This window comes from Ptychodera flava, chromosome 20 (assembly GCF_041260155.1).
Source record: "Ptychodera flava strain L36383 chromosome 20, AS_Pfla_20210202, whole genome shotgun sequence".
Classification (NCBI taxonomy): Eukaryota; Metazoa; Hemichordata; class Enteropneusta; family Ptychoderidae; genus Ptychodera; species Ptychodera flava.
In genome coordinates, this window is record NC_091947.1 from 437,652 (window position 1) to 453,503 (window position 15,852).

The following is a 15,852-nucleotide window of genomic DNA, read 5'->3' on the forward strand; positions in this document are numbered from 1 at the left end:
GTTTGAGTCTATCAATTTTTGAGGTGCAAAAGCTGAGAAACTGACTTCAATTCTTTAGTTTCAGAAAACATTATAGTTAATGTATTATGTTACACAGTGTTGTTACAAGGCAAATGAAGCAAGTCAATGACTCCGTGAACACTGTACTTTGCTCTACAAAATCCAACACCAATGAGATACTGTCAACTTCTTCAACCATTGCAAAAGAATGTTTCTGGATGTAAAACTTTGTGTCTAAATATAAAGTTGAAACTTCGTTATAGATTGCGATGCTACTTTGGATCATCAAATGCTACAACTGAGCTATGGCCAGTAGTTGGTAAAAATGCACGTTTCACATTGTTGAAGCTATCGTGCTATGGGGAGTTGTATGCCATTGTACATTATAGAACCCAAACGTGTAAGGCAAACGTGCATGACTAAAAACTGTAAAAGTCTGCACGTTAGACATTTTAGACACGTTAGGTCCGTACACGTTAGGTTTGCACAATACACGATAGGTTTGCATGATTGGCATGATAGAAATTGGAGTCATGTGGAGAACCTAAAATGACGTACACGTTAGACATTTTAGACACGTTAGGTCCGTACACGTTAGGTTTGCACGATACACGATAGGTTTGCACGATTGGCATGATAGATTTTGACTCATGTGGAGAACCTAAAATGACATGCACGTTAGACATTTTAGACACGTTAGGTCCGTACACGTTAGGTTTGCACCATACACGATAGGTTTGCACGATTGGCATGATAGATTTTGACTCATGATGGAAACCTAAAATGACATGCACGTTGGACATTTTAGACACGTTAGGTCCGTACACGTTAGGTCTGCACGATACAAGATAGGTTTGCACGATTGGCATGATAGAGTTAGACCTTACCGTGTTTGTAGGCCATCACGTGAATCTTGAGACATATCGTATAACGTGCCGACCTAAGATTTACGGAGCTAACGTGTCTAAAATGTCTAACGTGTATGTCATTTTAGGTTGTCCACGAGTCAAAGTCTATCATGCCAATCGTGCAAACTTATCGTGTATCGTACATATAAGCTTAACTAACGAGCACGGATCTAACGTGTCCAAAATGTCTAACGTGTATGTCAATTTAGGGTCTCCAGATAAGTTGAATGGTACAGTCATGATATACACGATAGACATTTCAGACACGTTAGGTCCGTACACGTTAGGTTTGCACCATACGCGATAGGTTTGCACGATTGGCATGATAGATTTTGACTCATGATGAAAACCTAAAATGACATGCACGTTAGACATTTTAGACACGTTAGGTCCGTACACGTTAGGCGTGCACGATACACGATAGGTTTGCACGATTGGCTTTTTGGTCACGTTAGTTCCGACCTAACATGTCAAACATGCACTACTAAAATGTAAAAATGTCTAAAATGAAAAAATCCCGACTTCTGGCCATGGATTCAAATGCTACAACTGATGCTTTGTGGGTAATCTTTCCTACTTACTAAGACATTTAATACATAATTGATAATTTAGTTTAGGGAGTAAGTGGGGCTTTAACTAGGGCTTGTAGTGTACACACACGGATACTTTCCAATTTTAGCATTTGAATTTCAGTAAGTGTAGTTGCAATAAAACATCTAGTAAGTGTAATTGAAACCAACTGAGGGGCCATACACGGAGGTTAGCAAAGAGCCATCTTCTATGAACATGAACAAATGTGGCAGCTTTTTGTTTACTTGGAAGAAATTTAGTAAATGCTGAAAAAATTTGTGGTCTTTTTGACAGAAGAGCTAAATCATGTTACTGACGATGCAGATTTTTTGTCAGAAGCTACAACAAGAACAGAAGACTCACTTCGTTTGTTTTCCGTTTGTGTCTTCTAGATTCGTTGTCATTATCTTCTTTATTCTCTCCCTTTTCAGCACTTTCTAAACTATCCATTGTTGATATACTTTCAGAATCTGAAAGTCTACTGTCTGTTGACTTGTGACTTGATATTGAGCCATATTTCTCCTCTTCCTCTTTCAATCTTTCCTTGTGAGGATCTTTTTCAATCACCACTGGTGGCGCTGCTGGCACCTCAGCTTTTGCTTCATCTCCTGTCTCTTCTTCCTTGTCCTTTTGTTTTTCCTCTTCCTTTTCTCCCTCTTTTGCCTCCTCTTTTTCCCCTTCTTTCACCTCCTCTTGATCTTTCACCTCTTCTAACTGTTCTTTGAGTTCCTCCTTTCCTAAAGAGCGATTCAACACATCCTCAATGACCTCCTTGGCAGCTTCCAGAGCCTCTGTGGACTCGGCAGCCTCTGCTTCATCCTTTGTTGTGCTTGACACAGACGTATCCCCTGAAATGTCACTAGTCTTCTCAAACGCATTGATGAGTGCCGACACTCCTTTTGCTGAGTCATTGTCTTTTCCAGGTTCCGTGGGTGACAGATCCAGCACTGCTGCTTTCTCTGTATCGGAATGATCACTTCCGTTGCCTCCGATACCTTCATCGGATTGGTTGTCATCGTGATCTTGTGATTTCTCTTGCACGATCTGAAATCAAATGCATACAAGCAACATGAGGTGGATATCACATTGGTTTGATCAGTTTGGAAAAAGCCACTTGTGTGATCTATCACACATTTTTTCTATTGATTCACACAGATTTTAATCCATTCTGGAAAATACTCTCTAGGAAATCAGACTGCTATCAAAGGAGTAACCTGAGATGCTGCACAGGTACAGCTCCAAACCACATCCAGGGACACAAAGTTTCCGTACTTAGATACACTTCATTCCGAAAAAGTGTCATTTCAGTGAGTCTTTGCACCGCTCATGAGCACGCCTAGTTTTCCTTGAAAGGTTTTTTCTGTTGGAACCTAAAACAAAGTTCACCACAGATATCTCAAACATATACGTGACCCAAATCAAACAGTTAACTACAAATATCTCAAACATTGTTACTTCCCCTATGATATTTACATTGACTATATTCACATCAACAGCTGAAGTGCCAATGCAGTGGAGACGGATGACCTACACCCTACTCTTGCTCATGTTGCACTCATTATTTCTGACCTTTAAAACATTGGAACAAACCAAGCCATTGCAAAATGGTCAAATGATGCCTATGTCACCTTCACATCATGCAATGGCTGTTACGAACACAGATACCTTTGGAGAAATCAATTTAATTTACCAAGAGAATCACTTATGGTGGCCATATGTGAAGAGTTATTCGTGTCTTGTATAGTTTGTCCTCACTGACAAAGGTGTGATTGTAACATCTGTGATTTGATATTATCACTGTGATAAATTGATCATTGATCATGGAAATGTATACATTCTTAATGTACCAACAAAAGCAAGTATCATACCAATGATGATTACAAACATCTCTGATTAAAAAAAGCCATAGAATATACACTGCGCACAAAACTGCCGTCAACAACTACTTCTCTCCATGTAGTTTTTCAGCTCAACATCTCCTAATTTCACTTCATATACCAAATAACAAGCAAATATACAATACAGAGAACCTTTGCACAACACATCTGGGAAGTTTTCTGAACAGACTGCCCGCACATGAATCAAAGCACAAGACCTTGGCATTGAAAGACTAACAATGTAAAGTACTGTACCACTGTAAGCCGTGCCCTGGTTATGCTTCTTCTGATGCGCTGTTTACATCCGATAAAGAAACCCCAGAGTTCATAACTTTCTGTGTCTTCATCAAACTCCCTATGCATTTCTGTTCACAGACAGACCTCACTTTTGACAAATGCTTTCCAACGCACAAAAATTGGTAAAATTTTGTCTGGTGCCAAACATACTCCTGCCTTTGGTAATGATGCTTTCCTCTTTTGAGCAATTATCTTGTTCAGAATTTTATAATTGAATTAATAGACTGCGTTTAAATTAGCAGAGACCTTTTAATTGACAGATTTGTAAAGGCAAAGATCACATGACATGTAAAATGGCTCTCTGATACGTACAGGCACAAATTGTAGCCAACTGACATAATAGTTTATATTGATTGGTTTAATCTTTAAAATCCGTCAATATGTTCATCCTGACAGCAGATGCAATGGTAAAGGCAAATCATACTATAACATGGGGCCCGGGGGCACCGACGTCCTTTGTGCCTCCTTACTGTTTATTATTTGCCATAAATGTGAAATTTGGCAAAAAGTCAAATTGTTTGGACATAAATGAAAGTTAATATGAAAGTGAATCAAGAATAAGAGATGGAACTCAATAGGATCAACAATATCTAAAACAGGAAACGGTGAACTTATATGATACAGAAGGGGAGAAAATTTAGCCACAAACTATTGTAATATAATGGACAATGGCTAATCTAAACCAAATTACTTAAACTGGATTGTTGGCATTGATTACACATGTATTTATTGTCCATCAAATAGAAAATAAATTTGGGCCATTGACTAAAAAACATTTGCTTGTTACACTCACCACACTTGTACTTAGTATTTGGAGTGTACACCTATCTACAATACAATGATAAAAAGTTTGGACTCTGAAGGTCAACAGTGCATCTTTAATGTATGAGACTAAATAAGCTTACCCCTCAAGTATGTATAGGCCAAAAACAATATTTAATTTTGAATTATGTAGTGCAGGGAAGGACATAGAATATGGTGAAAAGCAAACTAAATATAAAAACTGAATATACAATTATATGGAAATGTTGTTTTACAGTCATGAGTATCTAGTGTGTGCCGAGAGACAAATATTAAAATTGGACAGTATCATCCTGACCAGAGTTTGTCTGAGTGGTTGTTTCCTTCTGATTTTCTGACACGGTGATAGGTACAAAATATTATGTTATTCACCATAGTTATGCAACATAGCTTGCATTTTGTTCACAGTAGAACTGAGTTTTACATGTAAGATAACTTTCTCATAAACTGTAAATTCTGGCTTGTGGCAGCTCAAACATCGCAATACTACATTTTTTGATATGATATGGAGTGACTTGCACACATATGCAATATGCAGTGACAGTCGATATATTCATAGTAAGAGTCTACTACATTCAAGCATAGTGATGTTGACAACTACATGCATGCAGTGCACGATTTCAAAGTAGCCAGGAGGAAATTCTAATGGTCTTTTAGTGGAAATATAGGTATTAAACGACAGTGAAACAAACAACATTAGTTATCGTGACCTTGCTAAAGTGCAATCTCGGATCATGTATGATCTGATGATCATGCCAAATTACCATGTCGGATTATGCCGTGATTCTGAAGTGCGCGTAAATCGGTCAACAAAAGCACACATAGACTCTCGCCAGTCGCTTGTACTGCTTGGTCTCACGTAGCTTTCGGTATTTATACAAGCTCGTGAGTTCGGCACTCGACCTTGCGCCTTCGGCGCTCGATCACCTACGTTGGATACTACCGCAAGTGACTCCGGATCCGGTCAAAAGAAGGCACGAGGACTGTCGACAGTCCAAAGCACACACTGTCTTCAACAATGATGTCAAAATCAATGCACAACTGTCGAAATTACCCAAAATAAGCAACAGAAAACTTAAAATTATCGCTGTGTCGAAAGGACAGTACATCAACATAAAACGACGCTAGTTTGTTATGACATGGAGGTAGGAGGACAGAGCAAATTCCCTCGCTCTCACCCAGCTATTACTAACGGGCCGCCGGTGGGATTGCCTCGCTAAAGCAATGGATTCGCCGGTAACGAAGGAGCGTTTCGTGCCAAAAAAATACATGACAGCAACAAAAATACAATCACTGTGAACTTCATATTTACAAAATATCATCAATAAACGCTAAAAGCTTCAAAACGTCAAAATTCGCACAAGACCGAGAAACAAGACAGCGTCGGTTTGATTTTTCAAAGTCCTTGCCAGGAGCAGCTAGCTGGTCCTTGCAAAACAACGCTAACTTGTTATATGCGCATGCGCATATTAAGGGGAGACCCATTTGATTTCGGGGGGGGGGGGGTATGCAGGAAGTGGGCATGGGAACTTTTTTTGTCAGAGAGACAGCATTTTTTAATTTCAACTGTCACACCTGCATCAATTTTTTTTATCAAATGGAGTAGCAGTGCAATTTTTCAAATTTAAGCCAGTGTTTCACATATCACAGGATGGTTTTATATATTCATTTTACATTCCAACGAATGAAAACAAAATGGAAAGTCTAGTATATATACAACTTTAAATTATAGAACACTTTTTGGCAAATCAACAGTGATCAGTACTATACCTGCTTTTCTTTATAACAGTCAATTCCTTTTAAGTTCTCAGGGAGATGTTATCTTTTGTGGTCAGAGAAACAAGGCTCACACATTGTATTTCATTATATTTGTTGTTCCTCAATTTTTCTTTGACAACTTGTAATCTTTCTAACATATTTATGTTGAGAGAATAATATATTGGTTTTTACACTAGTTTATTGACTCCTGTCTTGTGTTTTAAATTTTCACAATGTACAGAAGTCAAATAGTCCCATCTAGATATTGCCTGTACCATTGAGATATTGCAACAGAAATCCTGAAACATGATTTCTTGGGTCAGAAAAGGGAAGGAAAACATCGAGTTCACTGAGGTGTAAAGTAGTGAATGCTTATATCATAAGTGCTGGGAAAAAAAAACACATGAGAATTGCTTGTGGTAAAAACATTTGCGCTGCCTATGGCAGCATGCTAGCAAAGAACACATGAGAATGAAGTTTCCAAAATTTTGCTCATTTCAACTGCATTATGACAATTCCTTTTTTATTTCTGTCTGTTATGAGAATTTTTTTTCTCAAGCCATTACAGGCTTATTTTTTTCTTTTATTTCACCTGGTGACAATTTTTTTTTCTCAAAATCCTCCATACCCCCCCCCCCCCCCCAGAAATCAAGTGGTTCTCCCTTAAGTGAGTCCCTGACCTATGCGGGCCAGTGGATTACTTCCTCAGTAGAACTGATATGCCTGCCGGTACCATCATTCTTCAGTCGATCAAAGGCGCCTTTCGTACCAAAAATACACGACAGCCGCAAAAGTGCATCACTGTCAACTTCATAACTATAGAACATATTGAAATACACAGTGAAACGTTCAAAAAGTAAAAAATGTGCCCAGATCGAGAAACAAGATGGCGTCCGATTCGATTCTTCAACTCAGATTTTGTCCTAGAGTTGTGCGCATGCGCAGACGGTAGCTTTAACGAAAGCGAGTCAAAATCAAGTAAATATAAAATAAAAATGGATAAAAATATTGTTTAAAAATAATACAAGGCATTTATCACCAAATTTTGAACATTTCTGACGGCATTTCAACTATACGAACACCCATGCCAAATATCACAATAATCAAATCAGTGGTTTTGAGGAAAAATTGAAAATAGTGGTTTTCACAAAAAGCTAAAAAAGTGACTTTAAAATGATTCAATCAAAAAAAAGAAAAAAGACCGTTTGAGATACATGCCAAAGTGACCACCAGACCAAATTTCAGAAAAAGTTACTGAAGCGTTTCTGAGATACCTGCGTCCACAGCATACGGCCCACTGTATGCAACAACAGAGGCCGCGTCATCACATTAGTACTTTGGGCCAAAGGCCCAAAGGACTAATAATTGATTATCGTTAAAAAGATAATATTTCACTAGATTTCATTTCCAAGTTTTGAGGTATTCCATATTACATTTCAAGAGGCCAATTTAATTTTGATACACCAGGTGTCTTGTTGTTACTCTTTTGAACAATATTGTCATAAAACTGAGAATAATGCATTTATCAGTTATGTACAAATTGTCAAGTATGTACAAAATCAATATCAATTTATGAAAAACCTGACATGAAAGCCTGACAAAATATTGACGTCCAATAGAGATAACCAGTAGTTGTTGTCAGAGCCTCTAGAGGGCAGTAATGAAATCCAAACAGACACACTCAATCAATTTACTTCTATTTTAAAGGCTTCTCACTGGCAATCCATCTTCTACTTTTCACATCTGGGGCACTGCATTGCATTTTTTCTCAAGTTGTATACTTACAATGATGGAATACATAGAATATTCCATGGCTCAGCATACAATAGAGAGCTATCCGAACACAGGCACAAACCATGAAACCCACACATAAATGTCATGGTTTACCACACAAGGAAATAATGCACATTATAATTGTTGACTACTGTGTGCCATCCATTGTTAAAACGCTTCCTGAGGGCGCTGGCTGTTCTCATGAGGTTATATGAGCATGGCAAATCACGACATCTATACACATTCCAATAACACTTCCATACATTTTGAGAGAGCTCATCAAAACGCTACGTTCAAATATCAGAAAGTTTGAAGGGTCCATTCTTCTCTGACATGATAATATCCTGAAGGCAATTATTACAGAACATGGTTATGTACATCTTATCTTTAACCCTGTAAGTGCCAAGTCTATTTTTGGTCGGCAGCAAAGAACATAACACACACAAATTTTTTCAGATCAAGACAATCATTTTTCAGATTTTCCTCAACTTTTTAATCAAAAACTGTAGTCAATGAAAATTTATGTCCATTAGGTCCAAAATTATCAAAACAATTAAAGAAAAAATCGTAAAAATTGCTAAAATGTTGCACTGAAATTTTGGAGGGAAAAATTACAGCACTAAAAGTGTTAATGCAGTCTCCACACAACAGATAACCTTGCCAGCTCAATAAAATGACACGCCACACACCAGAATGAGACATTCTTACCTGATCTGGTTTTCCGTGTATAACAATTCCAGAAGGTTCAACTCCCTCTTCCTTCTTCTCTTTTTCTTCCGAAGTCTCTGCCGTCTTTTCATCTTTTTTCTCCTTACTTTCTGTTGGTTCCGTTGGGCTTGGTTCAGCCTCTTCCTCCGTGATCCCTGGCAAGTCATTGCTACCTTCCTGGCTGTTCAAACTCTCATCGGCACTGACACTCCTCTCAATGGCCTGTCAAGTTAAGATGAAAAACAACTATTGTTGTTGCACGAGCAGTCAACTGTTATGTCCTACTGTAATATTGAAATACTGAATTCAATATTGGGGGGGGGGGGGGCGTGTAAAAACTGGTTAGTTGTCAAGAAAGACTTTTCGAGAAGTAACTTGTCTTCTTTAATATTTGTTTATGAAATTGTTCATATCCATATCAAAGTACATAAAAAAGGAAAAGATCTATTCCCTCACAGTCTTACTCTCAGACCTGACTTCCTTTACAGTGAAGTGTATCACTCGCAAAGTTTATGAAGAAGTTGAGGGATGAATATTTAAAGATTACAGTCAACTGATTGATGGATTAAGACTGATTAGAATTGAAATCTCCATGGAACAGATCACTTACAGATAATTGGTCTTCTGGTACTTCTTCTTCTTCTACCATGACTTCTGCTTTGGCTTCACACAGAAGATCTCGAAGTGGTTTGTTCTCTGTGGCATTCACGACAAATGGATGCTAAGAGATAAAAACAAACAAAACACAAGGGGAAAAATGAACAAAACAAATCTACAGAATACCCCACCACAGTCCCTCCATCGATGTGACGGACTGTGACATGTACAAACACTGTCATATTTGCAGAGTTTGCCGAGTAATGATTCTATTAAAAGTTTATTGGCAACATTATATATAATCAGCAAATTTCAGGTTCAGGGATTGCGCTTCATGACCTGTCTCTTCTTAACCTCTAAAATTTGATTTTTCACCGTGAGGTGATCAACAGTACAACCTCTATATGTATGTTGTGGTAGTTAAGTTCATCAATGTAAGGTAAGCGACATCAACCATCAACTGGTGATGGGATCACTGCATGACACCATCCACACGAAGACTGCATCCATATCCTGTATCTTGGAAATTTACATTACCACTGCATGGTTATACCGGTATACTGAAACCTAACTTCATTTCTATACAGAGATTGCTTTCAAAGGAACAGCAGACTTACTTTAAGGAGATCGGTCGCTGTTGGCCTTTTCTCAACATCTTTCGTGAGGCACTGTCTGACAAAATCATTGAAATCTTTGGTCCATCTTGAAGGGGCCAGTAGATGAGGTGGATCACCTTTAGGTATCTTGATGAGCACCCTCATAGGGTGAAGATCATGGTATGGAGGTTCCATCTGGGCCATTTCTATGCAGGTGATGCCAAGTGACCAGATATCTGCTTTGTAGTCGTATGGGTCATCTTTCAGAGTTTCACATAGGACTACTTCTGGTGCCATCCTGACACATGAAAACACAAAATACTAACATCAACACTTGTACATAAGATTCATCTGACACTTGCAAATTAAATTACAAATGCACTGTCTGTAATATTGATTGATGGAGCAACAACAATGGCAAAATATAATGTCACGTGAACGCAACTTGATCAAAAGAAGAGAAATTAGAGAGTTCACTATGTCTTTGAATAGGAAGCATATTGTGTACAATAGACCCAATTTATTGGTATTTTATGCTTGGACAAGGCTGGGCGCTGGGATCGAGGCATTCCATGTACAGCACTGTAGCTGTGGTCATAGCTGGTTCCTCAGCTTCCTGCCAGGGTGTTTTGATACATTTTTTGAAAATCAAATACATAGAGGTTCATAGAAGGGACATCACTCCACCCTTCATGGGTAAAGAACATTTTTATGTGAAAATGCCAATCAGTTTGTCTTGTATTTTTGAGCTAAAAATTAACATACTTGACATTACACATAATTTATTTCTCTCTAACTTACACGGTCTTTCTCTCTGTGTATGTAAATTTTCAGCACTTACCAGTACGGTGTTCCTATAAAAGAATCCCTCTTTTGATTGGTTTTTGAGTTCTTGGCTGAAACACCAAAATCAGCTGAAATGACAAGGAGAATAGCAATGAATGATAGACACAGAAAGTTTGCAGTCTGTCCTCCATTATTTATCACAGTATCAGAGACAGCTTTGAAGAAAAGTTCAAGTTAGGCAAGTGAAGTACTAATTCAAATCATGATGAAAATTCACAGTGTGTGGGATCCATAATAGTTTCATGATAAGAATATCACTCAATCACATGAGTAACAAACAAACTGGAGAGAGAGTTAGTAATATGAAATGGCTTTCAAACTTGGCATGTCAGATTGTAGGGACGACTTCCCTCACATGACAAAATTTGCATTTCCTATTTTTGAGGCAAGTTTCTCATTTCTGGTAAAAATATCCTTTCTCTGAAACTAACTGTAAAATAATTTTGAAATGTTATTTGTAGGTTTCTGGGAATGATCGCATTAAATGATTTCAAAACAATTAAAAAATTTTGTTAAGTTTTGGGGTCAAACTTTTTCACTTTTCGTCAAAATATCATTTTCTCTGAAATCAATTGTCTGAAACACTGGAACATATCCAGTTCACCTCAATACCTCAATACTGCTGTATTGGAATCTTTCTAAAGTACGGGATAAATTACACAGGTGTTGTTGAGATAAAAACTGCCAAGTCTGCAAACAATCCTCCTGGGATAATTTGGGTGATATAGGCATCCTGTTTTATGACTACTTGGATGATAGCAGACAAGGTCAAATTTTTGATTTTGTGACTTTCCATGGTGATCAGAGAGGGGGGTCAAATACCTATTAGGGTGATTTATGACAGTGTTTCCTCTGGCTAATTTTTTCTGTTAGCCATACTGGCTAATTAGCATCAAAACTGATTAGCCACCATTTTGCAACCAAAATGTTTCAGTATGAGCGTGACCCACAGAGTTTTCCCAGGGAAAAAATCATATAGTGGCTAATTTGCATAACAATACAGGTAATTGTTATGGTAATGTGTTTTTAATGTTTTTAATGCTCTGGGGAGAACACAGTGGTATATTTCAAAGAAAACAACATACACATGTTCACACACATATTTTTAACACAGTCATGTGAACAACGTTTTATTTCTCGTTCGTCAAGATACTGTATCCACACATTGTTGAACACTGTCCCCATACTGACAGATCATCAAGGTACTTTCTTGGACAGACCTAGAGTCAGTGATTCACTTTCACAATCCATGATCTCTCTAAAAGCATTCAGCTTTTCCACAAGTATACTTGATGATTCATGTTCATTTAGTTTACAAAGTACATCAGAACAAAATATTCTTCTGTCTTTCATATTTGACCAAACAGTGAAAGCTCTGTTTTGAAAGTCAAATTGCTCTAAAATCAGGGCCTACAATTGCAATCCTCATTAATCTGTCGACATTTTTTGCTTTGGGGCTTTACAGTTTACTGGCCAGTCTGTGCCCTGCCCTGCAGTGCGTTCATGTTTGGTGAAGTTGTCTTTTTTAAAAACTTCATGATAATGACCGACCAGATGTCAAAATATTGTTCTGCCCTGCTGATTGGCACACTTTACAGAAAAACATTTGTTTGTCTTTCTCAAAAATCAACCAAGGGAATTCGACAAACCATTCCTCCTGTAATTTACGTTTCTTCTCAACACTGCCCTTGGTCACGTTTTCTAGCGTTTCTTGCTGCTTTCACTTGTACAGGCAGTGGAGCTCGCCAGTGACTGAGAGTTTACCGGTAGCAATTCAGGGTCTCTGGCTATCGGGTTGCATTCAGCTGGCCCTATTGAACTTTGATCAGTGTCGGCTGCTTTTCTGTCCGTACTAAGAGGTCATTATGTAAGCGAGCCGTCAATGCACCACGCGTGCTATTCTAATCAATCATGGCTGGTCATTAAAAACGTTTTAGCTACGTTCAGCTTAAACCCCCTAGACTACGTTTAAAAGTCAACAGAGCGTGCGCAATACCACCCATTTTTAAACCCCTTAGGCCAAGAGGGAAAACAGTGGCAATGACTCAACACTTCCGCATTAGGAATTTGGATTCGCCAGGCTGGCGAACTGGCCTTCAAAAAAATTCGCCAAATGGACATTCCATTCGCCAATTGCCTAATTGGCGAACGGCAGCGGAAACACTGTATGAGATGTTGTCAAGGAGGTTCAAATATCTACGCTGTTGATACAATTATTGACCAATACAGAACCTGCATGGCTAAATTTCTAAAAAAAACTAGGGTCTAAGTCATTACTGGAGAATTTCAGCAATTGTCCAATTCTGCAACATAAAATCAAACCACTGAAATTAAGATGTTTTTTCTCAAAAATAGACTTTGACTATGCAGACATATTCTCAGCAGTGCTTGAAAACAGATATTTCACGTAGTAAACCAGGGCAGACACTTTGGCAGTTTTAAGACTAACACAACAATGATAGCTGATATTTCTGTTCAAATGAAAATGATCATTTTACCATTTGCAAGTTACAGGATAAACCCTCACAGCATGAAAACTGTTTATTCATCCAATCTGACACTTTATGCACCAATGACTCTGAATTCTACTTTTACACTCACTATATTCTTAAAACCCTGGAAGAAATAACCTGAACTGTGAGAGGTAAACATCTCCAGGATTAATGTCTCCTTTCTAATTTTCAACAAAACATTACTTCATTGTTTTGAAGTTTCATGAAGGGAGGGGCAGGGGAATTTTGACAAAATGGTAGATTGTCTGAAAAGAAATGGCCACTTTTGTCTAAAAAGAGATAACACCTAAATAGTAACATTTTTCAAAATGCCAAAGAACGACTGCACACTGCCAACAATACAAATACCGTTATATTATGGTTTACCTAACATTTGATACAAAACAAATCAGCTCAAGTTATTTGCCCTAGACATGTGTTTCAGCTTGTGCAGTAGAGAATTCATTTCCTCTCTCTCATAAAACTAGTAAACAGAGACAGGTTACTTGATTGATTACACTGCGGAAGTAAAAATCAATATGACTACACCCACTGTGTCAATATCTCATACACGACTATTTGAAAAATTGCTGAATACATATTACAGTATGCCGGATTAAATTTTTGTAAATCAAATGACCACACAAACAGTTGTCTTGCAGACTTGTTAGAAGATTTCACTCACAAACTGCATGCTTGCTGATACCTGCCTGTTCATTTCATCTTTTTTTCAAAATATTCAAAGCCCTACAAATAGTATAGATTACCTTCTACCGGTAACTTTAAATACACACTGAGCTCATATTGCTGAAAAACACTTCAAATTTGTTTCAATGAAAGTAAAAACATTTTTAACAAACCTAGGTTTTTACGAAGTTGTTATTGAAGGTAGTACTGAGTATTTTGAACAGAAAGCTGAATGTGAACATTTTGTCATCATTTTAGAACCTCTGAATGAGATCACCCATAGAAACCTGCTGACAAAATTTTAAAGTTATCGGAAATAATGATTTTTTTGGAAGTTGATATTTTGATTATAAATAAGAAGACCATTTTAAATTTGCATTGTCATCAGCTGTACACATTTGGGTAAAGCCATTGTAACATGTCACTATCTATGCAATGTAAAAAAAAAATTGGCCCTAAAATCTACAATTTAGTACAAGTGCAAAGTTTGTGGTCATGAGCACATAATATTATATCAGTGGTCATATAAGGGGTTAGCTCAAAATTCAGTAAGTATGCATATCATGCTAAATATGCAAGCCTTACTAACTTTAAACTTGTTTCAATTCTCCTGGCAGGTTAATCTGATCTTCAATTTTTGAGACATTATGTTCACAGACAGACACACACACAGGCAGACAGGCAAACAAACAGACAATGGTACTACCAGTACATCAGTTCCTGTGTGTGTGACAATGGGAGACAGCGTGATTTTGTTCTGCTTTGTGACCTTTGACTCCATAAGAACTGCACAACTTTGGGATACCTGGATAATAACTGCAAGTAAAGTCAACCCCAGCTAATCACCTCACAGTCAGTGAATACACCTTGTACAGATCTTGCATAACTTACAAACCAGAACTTTCAGGTTCAAACTCACTTCACTGATAAGAATCTTACATAAAACTGCATTGACAAACCATTGTGGCATCATGCTGGCCATGAGACGAGTCTATGTGGCCATTCTTACATGGTGAATGCAGGCATAAACCCTTGTATAGTGAGTGTAAGATAAGAGTTAGCATTTGAAGTATGTGCGTTGCCCTAACATTTAATGACCCCGTTTTCTTTAGACACAGACAAAAGTTTACTGAACCATGAAACCTGTTGATCCCAGACTTCTAGGCTCACTATCTCACCAAGTGTTTTTACCATACCAAGAACAAGCAGATCCTGAGGTGAAAGTGCAAATATTTCTGTAAAGCTATTTAACGTATTGAACAAGACAGAGTGCTTCTCCATTTTGTTTATAATGGGAAAACATGAACCAATCACACATATCCATTCTAAAAATCACATAATGAATTTGTAATGCACTTGTTGATTGGCCATTCTATTTTGATTGACAAAGTGACATGATAGAATTTTTGCAACAGCGTTATAAGGTTATCACTGAATATTCCTCCAACAGTCTTGATACAATTTTGCTGTTTTCAACAGATTACAGTGAACAACTTTAATACTTTTTCAAGGTAGCAAAATCCTTCCTACAAGAGTTTAGAGCGGCATTGCATAACTGCAGACTTACCTAGCCTAATCTCTCCATCCATTGTCAATAAAATGTTTCCTGCCTTTAAATCCCTGTGTATGACTTTCATACTGTGTATATATTCCAGGGCTTCCAGCATTTCCCGAGATATGACTTGGATTTGTTTTTCAGTGAGGGGTTTCTCAAGGTCAAGCATGATGTCATCCACTGCTCCACCTTCACAGAATTCTATAAATAACTGCAGAGTAAGAGAGCGGAGTTTTATTCCACATGCGACATATGTTGAAATGAAACAAATTCTATTCTGAAATAACCTTGTACAGGTGGAAATGTCACTTGGAATTTATAAACACTGTCCATACACTCACCATTTTCCAGATATCATTTTTATGATACACTTTTTATAAATCATTT

The 15,852-nt window shown here is 37.7% G+C and overlaps 1 protein-coding gene across 1 annotated transcript in view; it reads right to left on the reverse strand.

Moving 5' to 3' along the window:
• The window catches only part of LOC139119685 (serine/threonine-protein kinase 10-like), a 50,958-nt gene that overhangs the window by 12,556 nt on the left and 22,550 nt on the right, over positions 1-15,852 (reverse strand). Inside the window, 6 exon segments of the mRNA XM_070683530.1 lie at positions 1,842-2,522; positions 8,693-8,914; positions 9,303-9,413; positions 9,907-10,183; positions 10,727-10,799; positions 15,478-15,676. Of these exon segments, the coding sequence (XP_070539631.1) occupies positions 1,842-2,522; positions 8,693-8,914; positions 9,303-9,413; positions 9,907-10,183; positions 10,727-10,799; positions 15,478-15,676 (1,563 nt within the window).